General features: G+C 38.2%; 1 protein-coding gene across 1 annotated transcript in view; it reads left to right on the top strand.

Moving 5' to 3' along the window:
* The window catches only part of CUNH8orf34 (chromosome unknown C8orf34 homolog), a 315,486-nt gene that overhangs the window by 225,707 nt on the left and 65,342 nt on the right, over positions 1 to 24,437 (top strand). Inside the window, exons 9-10 of the mRNA XM_051197032.1 lie at positions 3,665 to 3,750; positions 15,097 to 15,173. Coding sequence (XP_051052989.1) covers positions 3,665 to 3,750; positions 15,097 to 15,173 — 163 coding nt within the window. The remainder of the gene's footprint in view (positions 1 to 3,664; positions 3,751 to 15,096; positions 15,174 to 24,437) is intronic.

Raw genomic sequence — 24,437 nt, 5'->3', positions numbered from 1 at the left:
ACACAAGCTCTGTAGGGCAGATTGGTGTTGGGTGGAGTCTTGGTAGCAGCCATGGGGGAACTGAATGTGAGGGAACTGAGGACGCACGGATTCTAACTGAGGAGGGAAGAAAGGAAAGACTGAATCCCTAACAAGGAAGCGGGAGGAACAGGGTCGCACAACTAAAATTATTCCAGGGAAAAAAATTAAAAGGTTAACAGGAATGACATCACGAAGGAGCATAAAGGGCAGAGGTATTTCCGAGAAACACAGATTCAAACATCCCTAACACCAAGTGACTGTGACAGTCCCTGACACAAGTTCAGGGATGGAGAAGCAAATAAGAGCAAGTCAAGGGACCATGAAGTTATCACATATGCACCCTCGTGAGCACTCAAATACTTCGGAAGACCCCTGAGCCAAGTCTTTTATCCGCAGAGAGCAGTAAGGGTTGTCCACACAATCCTGCGTGGCCTGAGGTTGAGGGGTCAGGCAGCTTCCAACGTAGGAAAAAGACTCCCCGCTTCATGTTCATGCTAAGCGCAGGCTCCGCCATTGAACTCCTCCTCCCTCACCAGGGGAGGAGGCAAGGCAGAGTGGAAGCATGCTGCATAAGTGTTAAACATACAAAGAAGTTTGCTTAATATGTGAGTGGTTGAGAAAACAAATAGGGAAGGCTTGGAAAAGTCTTGTGGTTAAAAAGTAAAATAAAAAGTTTAAGTTTTTAAAGGCAGCATTTCCCGGATGTGCGCACACAACCCTTGTTTGTGCAGCAGCTACCGACCTCTAACAACAGTAGGGCTGTGTGGATTTCAGCCCGGGGAATATTGGCAGCGCAGTCAAGCATATCACTCCCCAGGGGAAAGGTGCCAAGTGATGGTGAGCTTCTCAGGCATCTGGAGGGCAGTGCTGTGGCAAAGATGAGGCAGCTTCAACGACAGCCAATTTGCAGGGATTTATTCACTGCGATCTGTCGGTTCAAGTCAGTTACACCAAGGACTCTGAAATCAAGGACAATTAGATTTTCCTTTGATCTTTGCAACATGTGGCTCCTCACTGATCAAACTAATAAATCCTAAGTAAACATTTGACTCTGGGGATTCATCAGATGAAAAAAAAAATTAGCAACAATAAATGGTTTTTATTCACTTATTTCGTCTTTTTTCCTTGTTTTTCGGTTTCTCAGACAGGCTTTTACCAGGCTGGGGTTGAACTAGGGATTCTCTGCCTCTGCATCCTGCGGGCTGTGGTTGCAGGATCATAGATGTGGGCTGGCGCACAAGCTAGGCATAGATTTTGTGTCTTAATTCTTTTCATCTTTGTTGGTAATTTAGTTTCCTTTTACATTTTAACCTGCACGGGGACACATTTGTGAATATTTTGAAGGTGAATTTTTTATTTATTTTTATATGTGTGTGTATGTGCACATATGTGAGGTTGTTTTGAGTGGCCAGAAGTGGGCATAGGGTTCCCTGGGTCTATAGTTACAGGCATTTGTTAGTCCCCCAATGTGTGTTCTCAGAGCCCAAACCTGGGCCATCTGCAAGAGCAGTAAGCACTCTTAACCACAGAGGTGTAACTTGTGAATTTTTACTAACAAAAATTATTTACACATTTAAATATGCAATGTGTCTTCACACTTTATCCTTAGTAATTTCGATAGAGTAGCCATGGGGCGGGGGAAGCTCAAAAACAAATATTTGTTTACATGAATTGGGAAGGTAGCAAGCAGTGAGGAAGATTTGAGGAGGTTTGAGTTCATTAATTACTTTAAAGCACTGAGGGTTTTTTTTTTTTTTTTTTTTTTTTAGGTTAAAACTTATTTAGGTATAAAATGCCCACATAGCTGATGGAAATGTGTTCTAAGAAAAATTCTCCTTGGCAAGTCTTTAATTTTTTTTACACATTTATTTATTTGTGGGTGTGGGTGTTCACGTGGGTGTTCACATGCCATGGCACTCAGGTGGAGGTCAGAGAACGCCTTGTAAGAAGTTCTCTCCTTTTACTATGTTTGACTGAGGGATCAAACCTAGGCATTCAATCTTGGCAACAACTACCTTTTTAGCTGATGACCATCCTAGTTAACTTCTATAATATTCTACAATATAGTAAGCATGTTTTTATATGTAAGAGCGAACATGCAGGATATATAGCATAACGGTAATACATGTGCAGCAATATAACATGGCATGTAGAGAAATGCACAATAATTAACATTGTAAAAAGGCAAGCATAATCTAGAAATATTTATAATTTATAAATGATAAAGAGAACAAGTTATTGTGTGATTCTACCGTGGTATGAAAAGAAAAGGCATTATTGAGAAATTTAACACTCAAGCCCAGTACAGTTGTGAATTATAGTTTCATTTTTAACAAAATTTAGTGTGACAACCCATGCATTTATTAGCATTTCCTTAGGAAAGCATTTGCTCTATGAACAATAAATGTGAAGACATTGGAAGAGACCTCTTGTCTTGGGGCTGTTTTATAGTCTCCTTCAACGTTTACAGAACTGTGCTTATTTAGGGGAGAATTCCAGTACATATTGCTGATACCCATATATTGTGGTTAAATAAGGATCAGGATAAACAAATAGGCCGAATAGATGTTTATTCAGGGAGAAATAACTTACAACCTAGACAGATGAACACCAGCAAGTTCTACCCGATGCTCTCCTGTCTGATGCTCTCCTGTCTGAGTCCCGCCAGCAAGAGCGCATTCTTGTTCTCGGTTCTTCTCCTACCTCCTTCCACAGGTCACTTCCGCCCATGGCTCCACCCCCAATGGGCGTGGTCAGTGCCACAGAAGTAGACAAAGTAACTATCTCACTACACCCATCTTGTTCTGAGAATGCAGTTTCCAACTGTTCCATAAACACAGACTTGAATTTATTGCCAAGGATCATTGCTCTGTGTAGACTTGAGGATTCATCAGCTGAGAGATAGCTGTCTATAAAGACCCTACAGTCTTCCTCCACTGAGGGGTCTCTAGTGCCTTTGCCAGCCCTGGGGCTGTTGTGCACAATAGGATCCTCCTTCCCACCGCTGAAAAATTGACCAATCCCTGGCCTTTCTACTCACACTAGTTGATTTGGAGAAGTGTGTGTGTCTGGGGGGGGGGGGAGACAGGGGAGGCAAACCTCTGTGCAATTATAAAATCTCTCCCTTGAGTCCAAGACTCAGCTGAAACAAGGCATCACATTTATTTCCCTTCTTGTTAACCTGATTCTGTGGTTCAGTAAAAACTTTCAATGTAAATATTTCTCCACTCAGGCTAAGATGTAAATGAGATTATTCTAGAACCTAGAGTCTAGCTCAGTGATGCTCTGCCTTTCTAATGTTCTAACCCTTTAATACAGTTATTCATGTTGTAGTGACCCCCACAGTAAAACTATTTCACCGCTACTTTACAACTGAAATTTTGCTACTGTTTTTAACCACAATGCAAATATCGGATACGTGACCCCATGTGAAAGGGGTCACAACCCAAATGTTGACAACTAGCCTAGTGTATCATACATGAGTAAGTAGAAGACCTTTCATTTAAGGCTAGAAATAGTAACAACCTGGGGTTAAGGTGGATTTAGTAAACGTTTATGCTTACTTTGAAGACTCATATTTTATTTCAGAGTCTAGCGGGGTTAACCATGTTGCAGTTTCCAATGATGATTTTTAATCATTTAGGCTTCAAGGAGACAATCTGATGGAAAGGACAGAAGACACACTACAACTATTTCACTCTCCAGAGGAGATGATCCCAGAACCGTTGGGTAAGTTTTCCATTCGAATGTATTTATTGACGTTTTAGTAACTTTGAATAATTTACTAAAGTGTCTTTCCTGAATCAAATGCCCGCAGCCCACAGTCACATGGCCACCCTGCCCTGGGAAGGGCAAATGAGAAACAGAATAAGGAAGTGTGGATTCCGAAGAGGCAGCTATATGTTGGCTACTGCCAAAACCATGCCTTACCTCTAACGGTGTAGAACTCCATTATCCCTGGTGGCTCTTTAGAAAGTAGAAGGACATTATGAGTTCCTTGAAAATTGTCATGTCACTGACTCCCATTCTCATGCCATTGGTCCACTGGATTCTTGGAGGAAAACAGCAACATCTTATTGAAGATATCACACAAATTCTTTCTCAGGCACATGTTGAGACTTGAATATTACTTGTTTCTTCTCTAAGTCAGACTTCATTTCTCCTGAAGCAGTTTCACCTGTAACTTCTTCCTTTTCCCTCATTGTCCCATGTTCTAGCTTGTTTTTCTGTTGCTATGAAAAAAAAAAAAATACCATGACCAAAGGCAATGAGGGGAAGAGAGCATTTATTTCAATTTACAGGTTATAGTCTATCATCTAGGGAAGCCAGGTCAGGAGCTCAAGGCATGTCCCTGGAGGCAAGTACTGAAGCAGAGACCAGGGAGGAAGGGATGCTTCTTAACTGCTTGTTCTCCATGGCTTACACAGCTACAGCTCTTATACATTCCGGGCCCACCTGCCACAGCACGGTATCATCTGCAGTAGGCTGGGCCCTGCTGTATCAAGTTTTCATCAAGAAACTGTTCCACAAAGGCCAACCTCATGGAGACAGTTCTTCAGCTGAGAATCCCTCTTTCTAGGTGTGAGAGTGTGGTATTTCAGCTTACGCTTCCAAATCACAGTCCGTTATTCAGGGAAGCGGAGATCATGGAAGAATGCTTACTTCCCATAGATTGCTCAGATTGCCTAGGATCATATGCCCAGGGGTAGCGGAGCCCACCCCCGCGGTGGGCTGGGCTCTCTCTCCCACATCCATCACTAACAAAGAAAATGCTCTACAGACTAATCTGGTGGAAACAATTGCTCAGTTGAAATTCCCTCTTCCCTATGTGACTTTAGTTTGTAGCAAGTTGACCAAAACTAAACAGTTATGTCTAGGTTTTATGCCAAGTTGTCAAAATCTGTGACACCCAGCACCACAGATGTCTATTATATTTCAAAATTAATAGTATTTATTTCATACCCATTTCTACAGGATGCAATGCAAAGTCCATAATTTGACATATGAAGTTAAAGCTAAAACATTTCAAAATGCTCGTAGAACAAGCATATGGAATGTAATGTTACTTCAGTGGCATCTAAGATGTATGACTGTTATTTTAACTGTATTCTAGCAGGACACATCCCCTGGAATCAGGGTCACCTGAGAAATCACAATAGGAAAATATTTTCCCTATGTCTTAAAGCAGACATGAAAGTCCATAACCATTAGAGTTACCATAAAACAAAGCTAGAGAGAGGGTTTTTGAATGGGTTTTTTTTTTTTTACCACAAACAAATGAAATAATCCATAGTTAGTTTATCATTTTAATTAATTGAACTTGAATTAAAAATTGAGGTGAAAAGGGAGTGAAACTTAACTGTAGAAAATTGATAGCCATGGAGCTGAGGGGTCTGCTTGGCAGGGCAAGTGTTTGTCGCACATGTATGAGAACCGAATTCACATCCTTCCTGTTCACATTAACACTCTGGGCAGGGCGGCACACACCTGGAAACCACCTGTGCTGGTGCAGCAGCAACAAAAGTATCCCAGGGACTTACAGTTCAGCTAATCAGTGAGCTCCAGAACCAGTGGCAGAACCTGTCTTAAGTAAAACTCATATGGAAAATGATACAAGGGGATGCTGACCCCTGGCCCTCATAAACCTCCACCTTGCGTATATACATGCATCCTCTACACAGCAACGCACGCGCCATATGCACAAAATGGTTTTTAAAGGGAAAATTAAGGACTCTTCATCAGAAATGCCAAGGGGAAAAACCCAGAATGAGAAAATATGTCTGTAGTATAGTTTTCATTCCTCAAAGATGAGTATTTAAATATGATGATCACCTGTAATTTAATGTCAACAAATCCATTGGGAAATAATCAACAGATTGAACAGAGATGTCAAAGAAGAGGAAATGCAAATATCAAGTTTATGAAATATGGCCCATTACCTTAGAAAGCAGGAACAAAACCAAATGGGAACTGTTGTGAAGTATTGTTTTATAACAATTTCTGGTATTAATTAAGAAATCTAAAAAGATAGGTGGTATCTAAACAGTTTGAGAAAAGTTTTCTATTGTCCTACAGTTTTGAGCATTTACAGGATGGAAGCCCCAGAAACTGTGTGTCTAGATAAACATCTTAGAGAAACCAACGTTATGCCCCAGGGACTGTGAACAAGCCTTGCTAGGCCGTCCATGAATGATGAAACGAAGAAGCTGTGCAATCTACACTAAAGGGATTCAAATGCATTTTAACTGCACACACAGGGTGGATAAAAGCAGCAACGCTGGTAAATGTTTAGCAAAAAGTGGATTGCAGAACTGCAGATTTCCTGGATGTCACATAGCCCAGTCACTGTGCTGCTTGCTGTCAATCAACTGGAAGTTGGTTCTCTGAAGCCACGTGAGCAGGTTTGAGTGCCCCACTGACTGAGCCTTAAGTTCATAAACATTGACTTGACAAAACTAAGTCAGAAGATGCCATTCTCAGGAGGAGATTTCTAGAGAGTGTTCCATAGGAAAACATACTAAGTACAAGAGGGAACGATAGACTCCAATGAGCACTTATCTAGATCAGCTTATCCAATCAGCACTATGGGGTGCTGAAAGGAGCCCTCAGGCAGGCGAATTCTCTGATTCTTATGATAGGTTATGAGCTTGGGGTGTTTAATTATTGTACTTTATAAGTTAAGTTTACTATGTGTTTTATCCATATGATACACATTATTTGGAATTTTACTTACATATAATTTCATATGTTGACTATCACCTACTAATCCTTAAAAATAAAATGATGCAGAAACATAAATCAGTACTACTTAAGGAAATCATGATAGTCTCCATGTGTTCAAATCTGTTATAGAACAAGGCAAGTACTTTTTCAAGAGAGTTCTTAAACTCTGGCAATGAAAGCAGAGTCCTAGATGACCAGAAACATGGTGTCCATGCTGCCCATTCATCAACACTCATTTAGCTTAGAGAGTCAGCCTGGCCATCTGCTCTTGTCTATATTACAAGACTCCCTATGCCCAGGCCACTCTTTCCTCAGGGTAGTGGCTTTCTTTTGCTGCCTATAGCATCCATATCATTTACCTTAAGCTCATATTAAGTGTCCCTGATGTGCAGTCTATATCAATGTTCCCTTTTTAAAAAACTCCCAATTGTTTTTGAATCAGTATTTGTTGTCACTCCAGATGATTTCATGCTTCTTAAGGCTTTCATGCTCAATATAAAGGTAACACAACACAGATACTATTTAACAACTTGGCCATTAACTACATCTATACTCCTAAGCAACTGAATATACATATTTGCTGTAGAGACTTAAATGTCCTGGGAAATTAAACAATACATCTAGTAATATGCTTTTGATTATACTTACATCCGCTGGAAAAATGCATTCATTAAGTCTAAGCTCCTTTCTTGAAATATTTATATCCTGCTTTTTTCCACACTCAAATATTAGAATACCTAATTAGGAAATTACAAAATAGGAGTTTCTGCTCCAGTACATTCCTTTCCCCTGAAGTCAGTCAAATCATGAGATCCTCAAGTTTAGTATCATTAGCAACATCTGAACATCTCTGATGTGACTTACATGTCAACAGTTCATCTATATCGAACTTGGCTCAAGACACATATATCTGTAAATAGGCCTAAATCTTGTGCAGAGAAGTTCTTGTAACACAAACAACCTCTTGTCAAAATGATGACAAGAGGAAGTTTATCATAGCTAAACATTGTGACTAGTATTCAAGATTTCAGATTCTGTCAGCGTGCTCAACCAATAAGTTAACATTGTAATCCAACAGTTCAAAGAGAGCTAATTTTAAAAAATAAAATTTATTGTTCCATATTTTCTGTGCTGTAAGATTTATTTTCTTCTACCCCTTCTTGACTAAAAAGTCAGGAAATCCATAAGAAGGTTTCTTTTAGGTCTTATTCATATGTATGTGTGTATATATTAATATGTATATGAATATTCAATTGAACATATACATTTCATTCCATTTTTATGCATATATATGGATGTTTGTATCCCTATACATTGTTTTCACCATAGAAAATAAAATTTTAATATTAAGTAAATGTTGTACTCAAAATCTAAACTCATAAAATATAAGACGACATAGTAATTACATAGTTTTGCCCACACTTTGATGGAATGTAAATTAATTTCATTTATAACTTTTTTCTCTTATCGGATTTGGATTACTTTGTCACATAATATATCCTGATTACAGTCTCCCTTACTTCTCTTTGTTTCTTCTCATCTCCCTTCCTATTTGAGGCCATTCCCTTTCTGACTCACACTAGAAAAGAACAGGCTTCTAAGAGATAATAATAAAATAAAATAGGAAAAACATAAACTATCCCATCAGAGTTGGTCAAGACAAACCAATGGAAGGAAAAGGGCTCAAGAGAAGGCACAAGAACCCGAGTCACACTCATTCACACACTTGGGAATCCCATAAGCACACTAGATGGAAGCCCATAATATATACCCAGAGGACTTGGTGCAAACTCTTGCAGGCCCTATGCATGCTTCCCCAGGCTCTGTGAGGTCACATGGGTTTTGTTCATGATTTAGAGGGCACTGTTTACTTGGAGTCATTCATTCTCTCTGCTGTGAGGCTCCTTAAGCTTTTAGGAGAGGGACTTGATGGGGGACATCACATTTAAGGCTGAGTGTTCCAAGGTCTCTCACTCTGCATACTGTCTGGCTATAGGTCTCTGTATTGGTTCCCATGTACTGCAGGAGGAAGCTTCTCTGATGATGGCTGAGCAAGGCACTGATCTATGAGTATGGCAGAACGCGGTTAGGAGTTATTTTTATCACTCTAACTTTTTTGTTTGTTTTTCCAACCAGCAGTTTTGGTTTTACTCTAGGACCCTGGCTTATCTAGTCTCAGGTCTTGGAAACCAAAGCAGAGTCAGGTATGGGCTCCATCTGGAGTGGCAGTGGGCCGTAACTTAGATCAGATATTGGTTGTCTACTCCCACAAGTTTTGTGCTACCGTTGCATAGCATATCTTGCAAGTAGGATAGCATTGTAGATAAAAGGGTTTGTGGCTGAATGGGATTTAACATTTCTCTTTTGGTACCTTCTTGTACCAAAGGCACTAGGATGTAGGGGTAAAAGCTTCTCCATGTTCAATGAGTTGTGTAGGTGTTGTCTTCAACAATAAAGCCTTGCTGTCAGTTTGTGGACATCAACCTATAGTCCTGACAATAGCTTGGCTTGTTTGGGATTCCCATGGGGTCTTTGGCAAACAACTCTATTAAATATACAAATCTTGTACTGAAAGCTTCATTTGGTGACAAGATAGACAGTTAGGGCTCTTTCTCCCATTATTTGGCAATTTCATTTAGATTTGTATTTAGGAGGTGACTACTGCATTATTTCCATACTAACCCCCAAATGGCCCTTAATTTCAGCTCTCTTCTTGTTTTCCCTTCATCAATCCCTTTCTTCTCCTCCCTACTTGATCCTCCCATTCAAGCTCCCCTATTTATCCTAATTATCTATTGTATTCCTCTTTTCTAATCAGTCTATTTTACCCTCTAATCCCTTACTCTATTCCTAACTTCTGTGGTTCTGTGGGTTATCATCCCACAGATATAATCTGTGGGTTATATCTGTGGTTATCATCGACTCAACAACTAGTGTCTCCATATAAACGGATACATACCATATTTATTCTGGGTCTGGGATATCTAACTATGGATACTTTTTATTCTAGTTGCATCCATTTGCCTATAAATTTCATGATGCCTTTTCCTTTTAATGGCTGAGTGGTACTCCATAGACAATATGTACCACATTTTTCTTTATCAGTTTTTCTGTTGAAGGACAACTAGGCTGTTTCCAAGTTCTGGCTACTATGAATACAGCAGCAATGAATATAGTTGAGCAATGTCTTTGTGGTAAGATGAAGTATATTTTGGTCATAGTCTCCAGAGTGGTGTAGTTGGATCTTGAAGTAGATCAATTCCCATGTTTTTGAGTAGCCATCTCACTGATTTTCATAACAGCTGTACATGTTTGCACTCTCACCAGCAATGATGAGTGTTCCTCTTACTCCATATTCTTGCGAATATGATCTGTCACTCGTTTTATTAACATTAGCCATCCTGATAGGTGTAAGATGAAATCTCAAAGTAGTTTTACTTTCATTTCTCTAATGGCTCAGGGTATTGGATATTTCTTTAAGTCTTTCTCAGTTTTCTCAACCATTTGGAGCTTTAAAATAAGATTAATTTTGTGGTTATCTCGTTTCTTGAGTACTTTATATATTTTGGATATCAGTCCTGAATCAGCTGTGCAATTGATAAAATAAATTTCCCATTTGGTAGGCTGTTGCTTTGTCTAAATTATCATGTCATTTGCCATGCAGAAACTTCTTTGTTTCATAAATATATTAATTATTCATCTTAATGCCTATGCTTATGATTTTCTTTTCGGAATGTTTTTACTGAGCCAATGAGTTCAAGGCTATTCTCCACGTTGTCTTCCATCAGCTTCAACGTATCTGGTTTTATGTTGAAGTCTATGGTCCATTGGGAGTTGCATTTTAGGTGGAGTGATAATTATGAATCTATTTGTATTCTTCTGCATGCATCCAATTTGACCAGCACCATTTCTTGAAGATGCGGCCTTTTCTTAATGTGTGTGTTTCTGGATTTGTTATCAAAAATCAAGCATGTGGATTTATGTATGGGACTTCAGTTTGATTCCAATGACCAATTTGTCTGTTTTTGTGCCAATACTATGATGTTTTTATTACTATATTTCAGCAGTACAACTTGAAATCAGGGCTTATCTTACTAGGGTTGCAAAGCTTTAGTGGCTGCTATTTGTTATGTTTTTACCCTGGTATCTAAACTCCTGGGATTGGGATTTTAATTTTACTGCTGATGCCTGGTCTTATCTTTGTGGGGTGTATGTTTTGTCCCTTGGTTTCCATTTCCTCTCTAGTTCTTAGGAGAACGTGATGTCTATGTGTTGCCTTGTGGGAAATTCCTTTCATTCTTTGTTGGTGTGGTCAGTGGAGCTCCAAAGAATGTGTTCCTGGGTATTAGGAACTAACACTTAGGAATGTGGGTGAACTGGGTTGGGGAGAGAGGCTTCACAGGAGATATTACACCAGGGTCTGTTTAGTCCCCTGGGAGTTCACAGAGAGTGAGGAGAGGCCATGGCAGAAGGTCTGCTTCAGAACTGGGGATGAGACTGTGGGGTTGCACTGAGTGGGGAGAGGTGTAGATATTGAGTCAGCTTACCTACTTCCCTGGCCAGAGTTAATTTTAGAAGATGCAAATGCAGTTCAACTTTCATCCTGATTTAATGGGTCTATCCATATTAGCTTGTAAGCTATTAGAAGTTGGTTTTTAGTGGATAGGTGCCAAAGTATTCTTTGAGATGAATAACTATTTTTTTAAACCTGGTACCTTTCTTCATTATCCATCTTGACTTTATCAGCTAAAATGTGCTACTTTTAATGGTTCTATTCTGTTTAGAAGCATTGTAGGTAAATTATCTTAATTTATGGTTTTCCCAGAGTTAGTATCATAATGGAGGGCACTTTGTGTTCTACACCAATATCTATGTTTATATAGCGAAAAGCTTGTGCCCAAGAAATCAGCTAGCCTGTCTTGAATGAAATACTGAATTAGCAGAGATAGAGATGGCATGAACTACAACCTTGGACTTGTGCCAAATTTTCCATTGTTTCTCTACTCCTTGGCCATGAGGGACTAGAAGTTTTCAACATTCTAATTTCTACCCAAAAACACTTATTTCATGCATTAGAAAAACTGTCTCCATTTGCACACAAGTTTAAGTGATTTTTTTCTTTACAGAGTCATATGCCTTATATATATGTGTGTGTGTGTGTGTGTGTGTGTGTGTTTGTGTATATATATATATATATATATATATATATATATTATATATATATAAATAAAATTAAAATAGAAACACTTCCCTCTTTCCACCCTCCAGTATCTCCCAGGTACCCTCATTCCAACCCTTCTCATGTCCTCCCCTGAAATTAATTATTTTTATTTGATTATTATCATGACTTATTGATTTATATGTATTCAAAATATATAAATGCAAGCTGTAAAGTCTGGTGTGTGTGTGTGTGTGTGTGTGTGTGGTTTCAGGGCTGGCCCCTCTATATTTGATGATCAATAAGAGAATTCACCCCTGAGGGAGGATAATTATTCTTCTCCCAGCTGTCAATAATTGCCTATAGTTCTTTGTCTAGAGGTAGACTCCATGAAAATTTCTCCCTTACACATTATCATGTCTATTGACATTGTCGTTGTTCCAGTTTCTTTTATGTAGCTATTTCTAGCAGAGTCTGTTTTGCAGTAGACTCCCTGGTATTCTGGCTCTTAAGTTCTTTTAGCCCTCTCTTCTGCCATGTTCCCAAAGCCACACCTGCAGAAGCTGTGCTGTAGGCTCGTACATATGGGCAGGGCTTCCTATGATCTGTTCATCTCTGCATTGTGTCTAGTTTTAGTTTACTGTACTGGTCTCCATTTGGTATAAAGAGAAGCTTCTTTGATGAGGACTCTTTCTTTTTTTTTAATTTATTTTTATTTCATGAGCATAGGTATTTTGCATAAATGGTCTGTGTGAAGGTGTGGGGTCCCCTGGAACTGGAGTTACAAACAGTTGTGAGCTGCCTTGTGGGTGCTGGGAATTGAACCCAGATCTTCTGGAAGATCAGTCAGTGCTCTTAACCACTGAGCCATCTGTCCAGCGCAAGGACTCTCTTAATATTAATAAATGTAAGAATCAAGGTGATAAAGCCCAATGGTCTAAAACACTTTACACTGATTTATGAAATTAAATTTAACTAGGGGAGTTAACAGTACCTGATATACTTTGTTTATAGATGTTACATAATTATCAGTATTACCAATTTCTTTAGCAAGTGTAACTATCTTTCTACACTACACTAATTAACCTAAATTGACAGACGTATGCTATTAATGTAATTGAAAGCCACCACTCACCCCCTTCTCTAAGAATTACACTAAACAGTCACAACTTCTTGCTTGCATGGTGAATAAATAAAACCTCTACTATTCAGAGAAGCTTCACCCAGCAACTAACGGGAACAGATGCAGAGACCCACAGCCAAACATTCGAAGGACCTCAGGAAACCCCATGCCAGAAGTGGAGGAAGGATTATGGAAGCCAGAGGGATCCAGGACAACACAGGAAAACACACAGAGGCAACTGAGCTGGGCTCATGAGGGTCTGTGGAGTTTGAACCGTCAACCAGAGAGCTTGTTTGGGACTGACCAGGGTCCTCTGCACAAGCATTGCAATTGTGTGGCTTGGTCTTCTTGTGGTACTCTTGGCAGAGGGAATGAGGAGGAGAGGCTGTCTTGGCCTCTGTCCCCTGCTCTTGGGACCCTTTCCTCCTGCTGGGTTGCCTCATCCAGCCTTAAGAGCAGAGGAGGTGCCTAATCTTCCTGCAAGTTGACATCCAAGGCTGGATGATATTCATGGAAGGCCTGCACCTTTCAGAAGGGAAGGGACAGGAAGCAGATGGAGGAGGGTGAGGTTGAGGGAAGGGACTGGGAGGAGAGAGGGAGCAGAAACTGTGATCCAGCTGGGAAAAATGAATTACTTGATTAACTAATAAGAAATTAAAAGACTTCCACCATTTAATAGTTTCTACCTTTATTGAATCCTTCCAATTTATCATCTGTCTTAAGAGCAGTCAATAGGACTGATACTTAAATTGTGTAACCTTTTCTCCAGCTAAAGGAAAGCATGAAATAAGATGTATAGCATTGCAAAACAGGAAAAAAAAAAAAAAACTAAAGATAAATATGTACCAAAATCTAGCTGAATAAACGCCAAAAGAAATGTTAACTCATTTTTATATTTATTTTTAGTTTTGATCACATGTGTATTGTGTGTGTCTATGTATGTGCGGGGATATGCACATCAGTGCAATTGCCCACAAAGGCCAAAACAGACTGCTGGCTCCCCTGGGGCTGTAGTTGAGAGCCATCTGATGTGGATGCAGGAACCAAACTCAGGTCCCCTATGATAGTAACTTAAATTAAAAATAGATTTTTTTTGTGTCCATAGAGCATATTCTGATTATAGTCTTCCCTTCCCCAACTTCTCCCAGATCCTTACTACCCTTTGTTGCTCCGTCTCATTAGAAGTCAAACAGGCATCTAAAAGAAAGAAAAAGAAAAAAAGAGTTAAAAGAAAAACAAACAAAACTGAACTGAATAGGACAAAACAAACAGAAAGTTAACAGACCAAAGAAAAATCACACAAAACACATACAGACAAACACACATGTTCATACACAGAAATGCCATAAATACATATTATCAGAAACAATAATAGATAAGTAAAAGACCTGTAGGGTTAAAAAAAATGCCCAGACAAAAGATTATGAAACCAAACAAAACAAAAATAAGTGTAAAAATACATTGTGTTCATTTTATAAATACATTGAGTTCATTTTGTAAATGCATTGAGTTCATTTTGTGTCTGTCGCTGGGCATAAGGCCTGCCCTTCAGAGTGGTTTCATTTTCTTTGCATGCAGTTATCACTTGGAGATGGCTTCTCAGTTAAGGATGTGACAACTTCTCCTCTCAGCACTGGGACCCTACCTGGCTTAGACCTGTGCAGGCCCTGTGTCTGCTGCCTTAGTGTCTGTGAGGTCATATGGAGCACACATTCTAAACTACTGTCTCATCTCTCTGCTTCGAAGTATGTAAAATATATGTAAAAATAAAGTAAACTAGCTCTTGTACTTTGTTGATTTTATTACACTTCTGAATCAGAAATATGTTCATTTGCATAGTTACCTCTAAGCAGAATAAGTGTCATTCAAAAGTCTACTCAGAAACATCAGGATTCTTTGAATAAGTAGTTCAATTCTGTTGATATCCTCTTACCGCCACCACACACACACACACACACACACACACACACACACATCACACACACACATCACACACACACACACACACACACGTGTGTGTTTATTTCATGCAGAGGCAGTGTGTAACTTCTATTTTTTAAAATTAAAATAGATTCTTTACCTGGGACTGAAGAAACTCTCACGGAGGAAGTTGAAGATTTTGAGAAAATATCTAAATTAACAGAAACTGTAAGTACATTAATTTATTTGATTTTGTTAAATCCATAACACACAGAGGGAGTGGCAGGGGAGAGAAAGCACTAACATAACATCCACAAAGAGCAGGAATAAGCGTCCTTTTTTATAAAGGACACTTGAATGCATTCACTATTCTCTATGTGGCAGCAGAGTTTTCATAGCAGTAGGCGGCCACTTTACTAAATACAAACAATGGTGTATTAAGCTCTTAGGGAAGTTGTGGGAAACTCGATTGAGACAGTAGTGAATTTCTGTGGAAAATTTGACCAAGGGGATTCCTATGAGATTAGCTGTTACTAGTGCATAGGCACATTCTAAGAGTTTATGGCTTGCCATGTCTAACCTTGTCAAACTTAATAAGGTCAACTATACGCATCCTAATAGAAAAAGTGTTTTCTGTGTCTGGAAAGCTTACAAACTCCTTAATGCATTCTGTCAACAGGTGTGGAGTCCTCGTTATGTTTTGTTAACTCTTATCAGGGTATAATGGAATTCAATTTCTGACTTTTAATGCAATTCAACGTTAAAATAATACATACAGGGAAATAACAACAACAAAAATCTCTATGTAAATTCTAAATATAGAAATCTTTAAGTAAAAGATTTTGAATGGCTCTAATACTCAGGCTGATCTTTTATATTCATACAGTGTTCATGTAGTGCTGGCAAATTCCCTGTGTGTTTGTTTGCTTAGCATCCCATAGCAAGGTACCACTGATGAAGAGTTTTGAACAATAGAAGTGCATTTCCCCCTGGATCTGGAGGTAGAGGGCTGAGGTAAAGTTAATGTCTCCTGAGGCCTTGGGGATGTCTGTTCTGCCCATGTCATCATATTTTATCGCTGGTGTGTACCAGTTTGTCCTTTTACCCAAAGGACATCTCCAGAATCACTGCTGCGATGAAATGGCATTCAGATTATATAGTATTTCATTATTGTTGCCATCTTTTCTAGTGGTTGTCACAATAAAGTTAATTCTAAGAATGCTAAAGAAAGCAATGGCTCTTTTCCGTATTCTTTCTTGCTGTAGATTTCCTGATCTTTATTAAGAGTTTTCATTTCTGTGTATCTTCTTACGTCCTCTTGTCCCCACACCCTGATATATAATGACTTCTTTGTTTATTATCCACTTCATCCCTGAGAATGAAAATGAAAATCCGGAAACTCTTGCTTTTCTACTTTTATTTCCTTAACTGAGTGTCTGCACACAGTAGGACCATGATACATGTCTTTTATATTAATTGAATATCTCTGAAGTAATTCCTCAGCAATGAGTTAAATTTGCCAGTGCCCTAGACACAGTAGGAACATTCTTAATTTTTTTTTTTTTATAGCAGTTGGTTATTTCTTTCCATTACCCACAAGTTCCCAGCCATTGTCCCGTTTCTTGTCCTCAGTATGGATAATGCTCAGAGAAGCTCAGTCACTAGACCACAGTATATTCCTATTAAGTATTTTCTTGTCTACCTCCCAGCTGCTTTCTAGTCCTAGTTCTCCTTCAACAGCTTAAAGGCAGGTCATGTTCCGTCTAACTAATACTCAGATATTGGTAACTATTGCTATGCTAAAATACTCTGACCAAAGCAAATTAGAGGAGGAAAGGGTCTATTTGGCCAGTGCCTCTAGATCACTGTCCATAATTGAGGGAGATTAGGGCAGGGACTGGGGAAGAATATTGAGGTAAAAACCATGGAGGGAATGTGTGTGCTGGCTTACTGGCCCAAGCTTAGGAATAGTGCCTCACGCCTGTAAATCTACCACTTAGGCAGGAGGGCCAAAAGTCCAGGGTACATAGCAAGTTGGAAGCCAGTCTGGGCTACAAGAAATCCATCTGATCAAAACAAAAAAAAATATTTTTTAAATTAGAAGTGACACTATCAAATTATTTTTTTCTCTAGATCTTTTTTTTTTTTTTCAAATGACCTTATCAAATTGATCTTTGTTTACAGGGTTTCGCTTACTTCAGAACTTCTAATAGTCCAGGGGAAAATTAATTAGCTATGTTTAATCAAATTATTTGTAAGTGACTTCATATTGGCTATTAGAGATTTTACCTTCTTTCCGCAATGATAAAACAATGCTTTTGTAATGAAAATTTTATTGTACATCAATTTTGTTTCCATTCATTCAGTAGATTTTGAATTCTTAAAACTTGTTTGATTCTTAAAACATCAGGTAAACCACTTAAATCTCTTTTGGCAATGAGTAATAGTTAAATAACATATAGATAAATTAGCATTATAAACATGACAATTTCTAGGTGCTAGCTGTTTTTAGTATGAAGAAAATCAAGATTTAAGAAGTTAATTTTCTTAAGATGGTTATATTTTACATGTAAATTGCCTAAAGTGTGCATTTGTCGTATGTTTTGGACATTATATTCTGTAAGGTAAAGAGGAGCTTGCAAATTTTCCTAAATGCTCATAAAGAATTGAAGCAAAATAACTTGTCTTTTTATTGTTGTAACAAATGTAAAACACATCAAAGCAAATTTTCAGTGACATCCTGAGAAATTTTCAATATGTCACAAATAGTAAAGCTATTTCATTCCCACGCATGCTCTCTATTCACTGGCCTCCCTGTGGACCCATGTCAATTAATCAATGGACTCGGCCTTACAGACATTGTTTACTCATGGCTGAATCTGTGCTTCCAATATTCCTTGAAGGTTTTCGTATTGGAGAGGCCATGCTTGTGTTTAGACTTTTAAAAATCTTTTTCTACCACTTAAAGCAAATAATTTTTCTCAAAATTTTCTCTTCTTTTTCTATTTTCTAGACAGCTCTCCCACATACACATAATCCATGAAGATTAAAGCTGGATTTGTCAGATAAATCCTTTTATTAAAAATGGGTGAACACAAAGGAAAAAGTCTTCAAAAGGAAAACCCCAAGCATCAGGTATTGACCACTGCAGCTTAGCTCCATGAATGTAACAGCTGTTTTTAGATCAATGATTGCTGAAGATTTACATAAAGGTTTTCCAAATTTCACAATTCCTACAGCACTTTTAATCTCGAGGTTTTTAATTCTGTTTTCAAGATATTAATTAAACACATAGACACAGAGCAATTATAATTAGGAAAGGCATTTGTCCTTCAGTTTTTAATCAACTTCTTTCTTTGCAAATACTTTTTGACTTTGTCCTTGTAAATTTTACTTAGGGAGTCCTATAGATTTTAACTGGTTATCATGGCTTAGTGAAAACGGAACAAAAATTAAGAGAAGGACTGGAGTTTGAGAGAGTGGATTCTAAGAGGTGGCTTTTTACAAAAGCAAGGACTGAAATGAGTTTGGAGCTTTATAGAGCAGGTTTGCTTAGGTCTTCCAGAATTGAAGCGGTCTGAGAAACTGGGTGTCAGCACACAAGGGAGATGCTGACTGTGAGAAGAGGAACAACACACACCTCATGTTCCAGGGGCCATCTTTATCTTGATGCTAAAGTTTCTGGAGACTTTGGGATTATCTCAGGAAGGGCCCACTCCACTCAATTAGATGCCAAGTGTGGTTAGGTCTAAGTCTGTGGGATACTGTGTCTTGTAAATTAATAAATGAAGTAATTGCTTTATTTGATGCTTTACTGCAAAGTGGGTGGCCTTGGCTTTTGTTCTTGGCGGATGTCCTTCTATTCAGTAATGAGATTTGAACTTGTCTAGAAATCAGAAATTCATGTAGTTGGTTCATTTCCCAATAAGATTGAACACATGGACTTTAAAATATATTAATTTGATAAGGTCTAAATACAGTAGGGCTTGAGTGTGTGTGTGTGTGTGTGTGTGTGTGTGTGTGCATATGTGTGTGTGTTATTTTGTTTTTGTTTTTGTTTTGTTTTGAGAATTCAAATGCCTAAAGATAAAGGAGCATTTGTATTTATAGCATCTGTAACACAAATAATTGCCTGATTATTTCAGGGGGTTTGACAGCAAGGGAATTGTTTATAAATGGGTTCTTTATATTGGGAAGAATTTGATGAGTTTATTTTTATTAATTTAAAACTTATGCCTCAAACACAGTGCATAGGTCAGCACAAAGGCTCTGCTGTATTTCTCTTTCTGGTCTGAATGTTAATAAGCAGAATAGAATCTTCTTATATTAAATCCTGCATGCTTTGGGGAATTATATTAAAAGAGGAATTCTGCTACACAAAATGAACATTGATTGCTAAGACTAGAGATCTGTAATCTGCTGCAGTCATATGGCCTTTACAATAAGTAGGCTGATGACATACTGCCATGTCTCTCCTCCATACCATCAGCTTGCTTGGATGTTACTTTCAGGCTAAGTTGTATGTGCTCACTGCTACTTGACAGGTCCATTCTTCTATTTCTTCCAAATTACCACATCGTTATTCCTTCTCTTGTAAGTCATACATGGATACACTTGAAAAATTAAAGTGAAAAGGTGATGTCTTGAAAGCAACAAATAGCTCATATAGCTTTCATATGAATGAACTTTTAACTATTTACCTAAACATAGATTTTGCTATCTCTTCTTTCTCCCTTGTTACTATTGTGGTTGTTACCCACCCTCAACAAATCTACCTCATAAAAATTCTCTCTGTTTCATCATCTTTACAAGCTCACATTTTGAGACATCTTTTGGATTCTTCTCCACACTGAAGTACTCTATTATGCTAAGTAAATCATTTGGCATATTTTATAGGGCATATAATCCCATGTAAACTGACATACAGTTTGAATAGCTTGCTGTGATAGCTGTGGTCTTTTTCTAGCATTAGGTCGTGTGTATGGGAAACAGGCAATCAGCATTTATGAACTTAAATCGAAGCATATTTTTTATTTTTTATTTATTTTATATAACCAAGTCCATTTAAATGAAAACAAACATTTATAGACAATATTTGGGAATTTGGGCATCGTTCTTTCCAAACTACTTCCTGCTGGTAAGGGGCGCTGTCATGGGGGATTCGAAGAAGATTCAGAAATCCTGGCTGTAGTCTGTCAGGCTGCTTTGTCCAGCTGTTTTGAATGTAGGATCATCTGGTACTCTGTTACAGGTGGTCTGGCTTGATCAAACCACATTAGTCTGGAAGGAATCCACATCTTTTCATTTTCTGTGGAAACAAAAATAGAAATTCTTTTCCCCAGTAACTTGTCCTTGAACTTAAATTTTGGAGTCAAAGCATTTTTTTTTTAAATTTATTATTTTACATGTCGATCCCAATTCCCAGTTCCCAAGATACCATTATTTTTTTCTGCAGAGTAGTATTCCATTGTGTAGATGTGCCACATCTTCATTAACCATTCTTCAATTAAGGGGCATCTAGGTTGCTTCCAGGTTCTTGCTATTACAAATAGTGCTGCTATGAACATAGTTGAATAGATGTCTTTGTTGCATGGATGTGGATCCTTTGGGTATATGCCTAAGAGGGGGATTGCCGGGTCCTGTGGTAAACTAATTCCCATTTTCCTGAGGAACCGCCATACTGATCTCCAAAACGGCTGTATGAGTTTGCACTCCCACCAGCAGTGGAGAAGTGTTCCCATTTCTCCACATCCTCTCCAACATGAGTCATCATTGGTGTTTCTAATTTTAGCCATTTTGGCAGGAGTAAGATGGTATCTCAAAGTTGTTTTGATTTGCATTTCTCTGATAGCTAAGGATGTGGAACACTTTCTTAAGTGTCTTTCAGCCTTTTTGATTTCCTCCATTGAGAATTCTTTCTTCAGTTCTGTACCCCATTTTTTAATAGGGTTATTTGGTGTTTTGTTGACTAGTTTCTTGAGTTCTTTGTATATTTTGGAGATCAACCCTTTGTCGGATATAGGATTGGTGAAAATCTTTTCTCAGTCTGTGGGCTGCCGTTTGGTCTTGTCGACTGTGTCCTTTGCCTTACAGAAGCTTCTAAGTTTGAAGAGGTCCCATTTATTAATTGTTTCTCTCAGTGTCTGTGCCCCTGGAGTTATGTTCAGGAAGCGTTCTCTTATACCAATTTGTTCAAGGGTACCTCCTACTTTCTCTTCTAAGAGGTTCAGTGTGGCTGGATTGATGTTGAGGTCTTTGATCCATTTGGACTTGAGTTTTGTGCATGGCGACAGACATGGGTCTATCTGCAGTCTTTTCCAATTGTGCCAGCACCATTTGTTGAAGATGCTGTCCTCGCCCCATTGTATAATTTTAGCTGTTTGGTCGAAAATCAGGTGATCATAAGTGTGTGGGTTAATACCAGGATTTTCAATTCGATTCCATTGGTCTACCTGTCTATTTTTATGCCAATACCAGGCTGTTTTCAGAACTATAGCTCTGTAGTAGAGCTTAAAGTCAGGAATGGTGATGCCTCCTGAAGTTCTTTTATTGTATAAGGTTGTTTTTGGCTATCCTGGGTCTTTTGTTCTTCCATATAAGGTTGATTATTATCCTTTCAAGGTCAGTGAAGAATTGTGGTGGGATTTTAATGGGGATTGCATTGAATCTGAAGATGGCTTTTGGCAAGATTGCCATTTTTACTATGTTTATCGTACCTATCCAAGAGCATGGGAGATCTTTCCATTTTCTGGTATTGTCGTTAATTTCTTTCTTTAGAGCCACAAAGTTCTTATTATATAGGTCTTTTACTTGTTTGGTAAGCATTACACCAAGATACTTTATGTTGCTTGTGGCTATTGTAAAGGGTGATGTTTCTCTGATTTCTTTCTCTGTCTCTTTGTTGTCTAAAAAAAGTAGGGCTACTGATTTTTTTGAGTTTATCTTGTGTCCTGCTTGTTTGCTGAAGGTGCTTATCAGCTGTCAGAGTTCCCTGGTAGTGTTTATTGGGTCGCTTATGTAAACTATCATATCATCTGCAAATCGAAGCATATTTTATTTGACTTATTCTCTTGCAAAATAAAAACCAAAAGAAGTGATGATCATTACCATCTCCCCAGTGAAAGCCTTAAATTATGATGGAGATTGTGGTGTGAAACAATAGTTGCCATATAGCTGGCAGGTGACTGTAGCAATGATTCTCTCTTGAGAACTGAGATGAATACCTGTTTCCCTCAGGGTTCAAGGTTGTAATCATTTCCCTCCTTTTCTGTGTGGAATTTTGGAATTTTACTTGCTTTTTATGATCCAGATCCAGATCCAGGATGCCTGAAAAGCTGCCAGAGATGAGGTCCTACTGCAGGGAAGTTTATTTGACAAGGTTTGGGATCTGGTGGGATGTTTCCTTTAGGCATTTCAGGGATCTTGATCACTAAAACATCAAGGGTGGAAATATTGAACCAAACCTATGCAAATATTATCTTTTAAAACTTCTAAGAATTTTGAAAAATGTAACTTCTAAATGTCATATTCACATAGGAAAAGAAATGACCTAACAGGATGAAGTATGGTAAAATAAATGTTTAAACATTAATTGTGGTTTTGGAAAGTAATTCAGTCTTTCTACATCTTTTTACTGCATCTCTGTAAAAGTATGACATTAATTATTGACATTGGCTCATTTTTGTACTCATGTTTTAAGGTAGTGAGACAAGAGAATGTGCTTAGGCACAAACAAATATAGTAGATTTCCTGGGTAGATGATACCCGTGAAGACGAGGGACATTGTGCTCTTCTTGTCCAGAGATCCTATCATGGTCCACCAACTTTTCCAAAGATGTTGAGCAAAAGGGAAAATATTTTTGATATTTTCAATATTTTGAAGTCAGTTTTGTCTCCTGCTAATTTTATTGGATTTATATGACTGAAGAAGAAAATAAGTGATGTGAAAGATGTTCGTGTTGAGAAATAAAGCCAGTGTCCTGGTTTATAACTCGTACAGGATGTGCTCCATGAAACACATTATTATTGGCTCCTTTAATAGATGCAGAAAAGCATCATGTCTGCCATAATGGGGCTTGCCTTTTCCATCAAGGAAAAGGAAAACTAAATCTATGCTCTAAAGCAGCCAGATACAGAGTGCTTTCCTACAGGAGCTTACATGTTTGTAGACCTATTCCCATCTTCCAACCACATTCATTTAGACCATACCTTTATTTCTTACTATAGAAAATGGTTACATATATAACTGGAGTCTCAGGGATGTGCTTACTAAATAAACTGATAAAAAATAATCCTTTCTCTGTGTTGACCTTTTATTATTTATATAGGATATTTAAATTACTTAATTAAAAATTCTAATGAACAAGTGTTTTGCTTGCATACATGTCAGTGAATCAACTGTGTTTCTAGTGCCCTTGGAGACCAGAAGAGGCATTAGAGATACAGACAGCTGTGAGCTGCCCTGTGGATGCTGTAAATTGAAGCATGGTCCTCTGAAGAGCAGCTCATAGTCATAATCTTTTCTCTGGATCCTCATTTTCTTCATTTTAAATAAAACAATAAACATATTCTCACAGAATTCTGTAAAGCTAGCTGTAAAGATTGTATGTCAACGTAGCCTTGTATTACAGTGTGTGAATGTCTTCTTATTGTTAATCATGGAAAGTGTAGACTTCAACTTTAGTGTGAAACAAGGTGATATATCGTTCTCCTCGAACAAATGTCAGGCTTTTTGGTTGGGTTTTCCCATCAGGTTATCCCAGGCTGTCAAGGTGATCAGAAGCCATGGTCACGGCCTGATGACCTGGTGAGGAACTCAGCTTTCCAACCCTGTGGGTAATTATTTATATCTCACTTTCTGGTAAATGCCTAATTTTGAGTCCCTTGATGTGTTACATGAATGTTTATTTCCTCTGTTTGTTTTGATGTGAACAGAACTGCAAACTCTGACATGGTTTCCTTGGAGTTTTGCTCATGGGAGTAATTCTTTAGAGGAACACTGTGCATATTAATTATAGATAGTCTCTGAATGCTTCATGCAGGCTAAATTCCTTAAAAGGTCAAAGCCTGTGGTAATTGCAAATTCTTGATCTCTTCCATAAAAAATCCATTTGGCTTGTTTGCCAAGCATCAGGAGACCTTTCCAGGACTAAGTTCTTATATATGAATGAAAATAAAAATAAAACTATTTTCTTCTGTCTATAAGCATAAAATGTAACGTTTTAGACTTTTAGTTGAGTTTCTTAGTAAACTACATTTCTTGGTTTACTAGTGACTATTTAAAGATAAATGTTGTATTTATTTGTTTATTTAGTCTGTCTGTCTGTGTGTATGCAATGGATCTTGTTTGTTGGTCAGCGGGCAACTTGTGTGATTTGTTTTCCTCTTTCTAACCTGTGGGATCCTGGGATTGAACTGGGGTTGGTGTATTTGGTGACAAGCACTATCATCCACTGAGGCCTTTGGCTGATCCTTTTCAAAAACGTATTTATT

This window comes from Phodopus roborovskii, unplaced genomic scaffold (genome assembly GCF_943737965.1).
Source record: "Phodopus roborovskii unplaced genomic scaffold, PHOROB, whole genome shotgun sequence".
Classification (NCBI taxonomy): Eukaryota; Metazoa; Chordata; class Mammalia; order Rodentia; family Cricetidae; genus Phodopus; species Phodopus roborovskii.
This window is presented reverse-complemented; position numbering and strand designations above follow the sequence as displayed.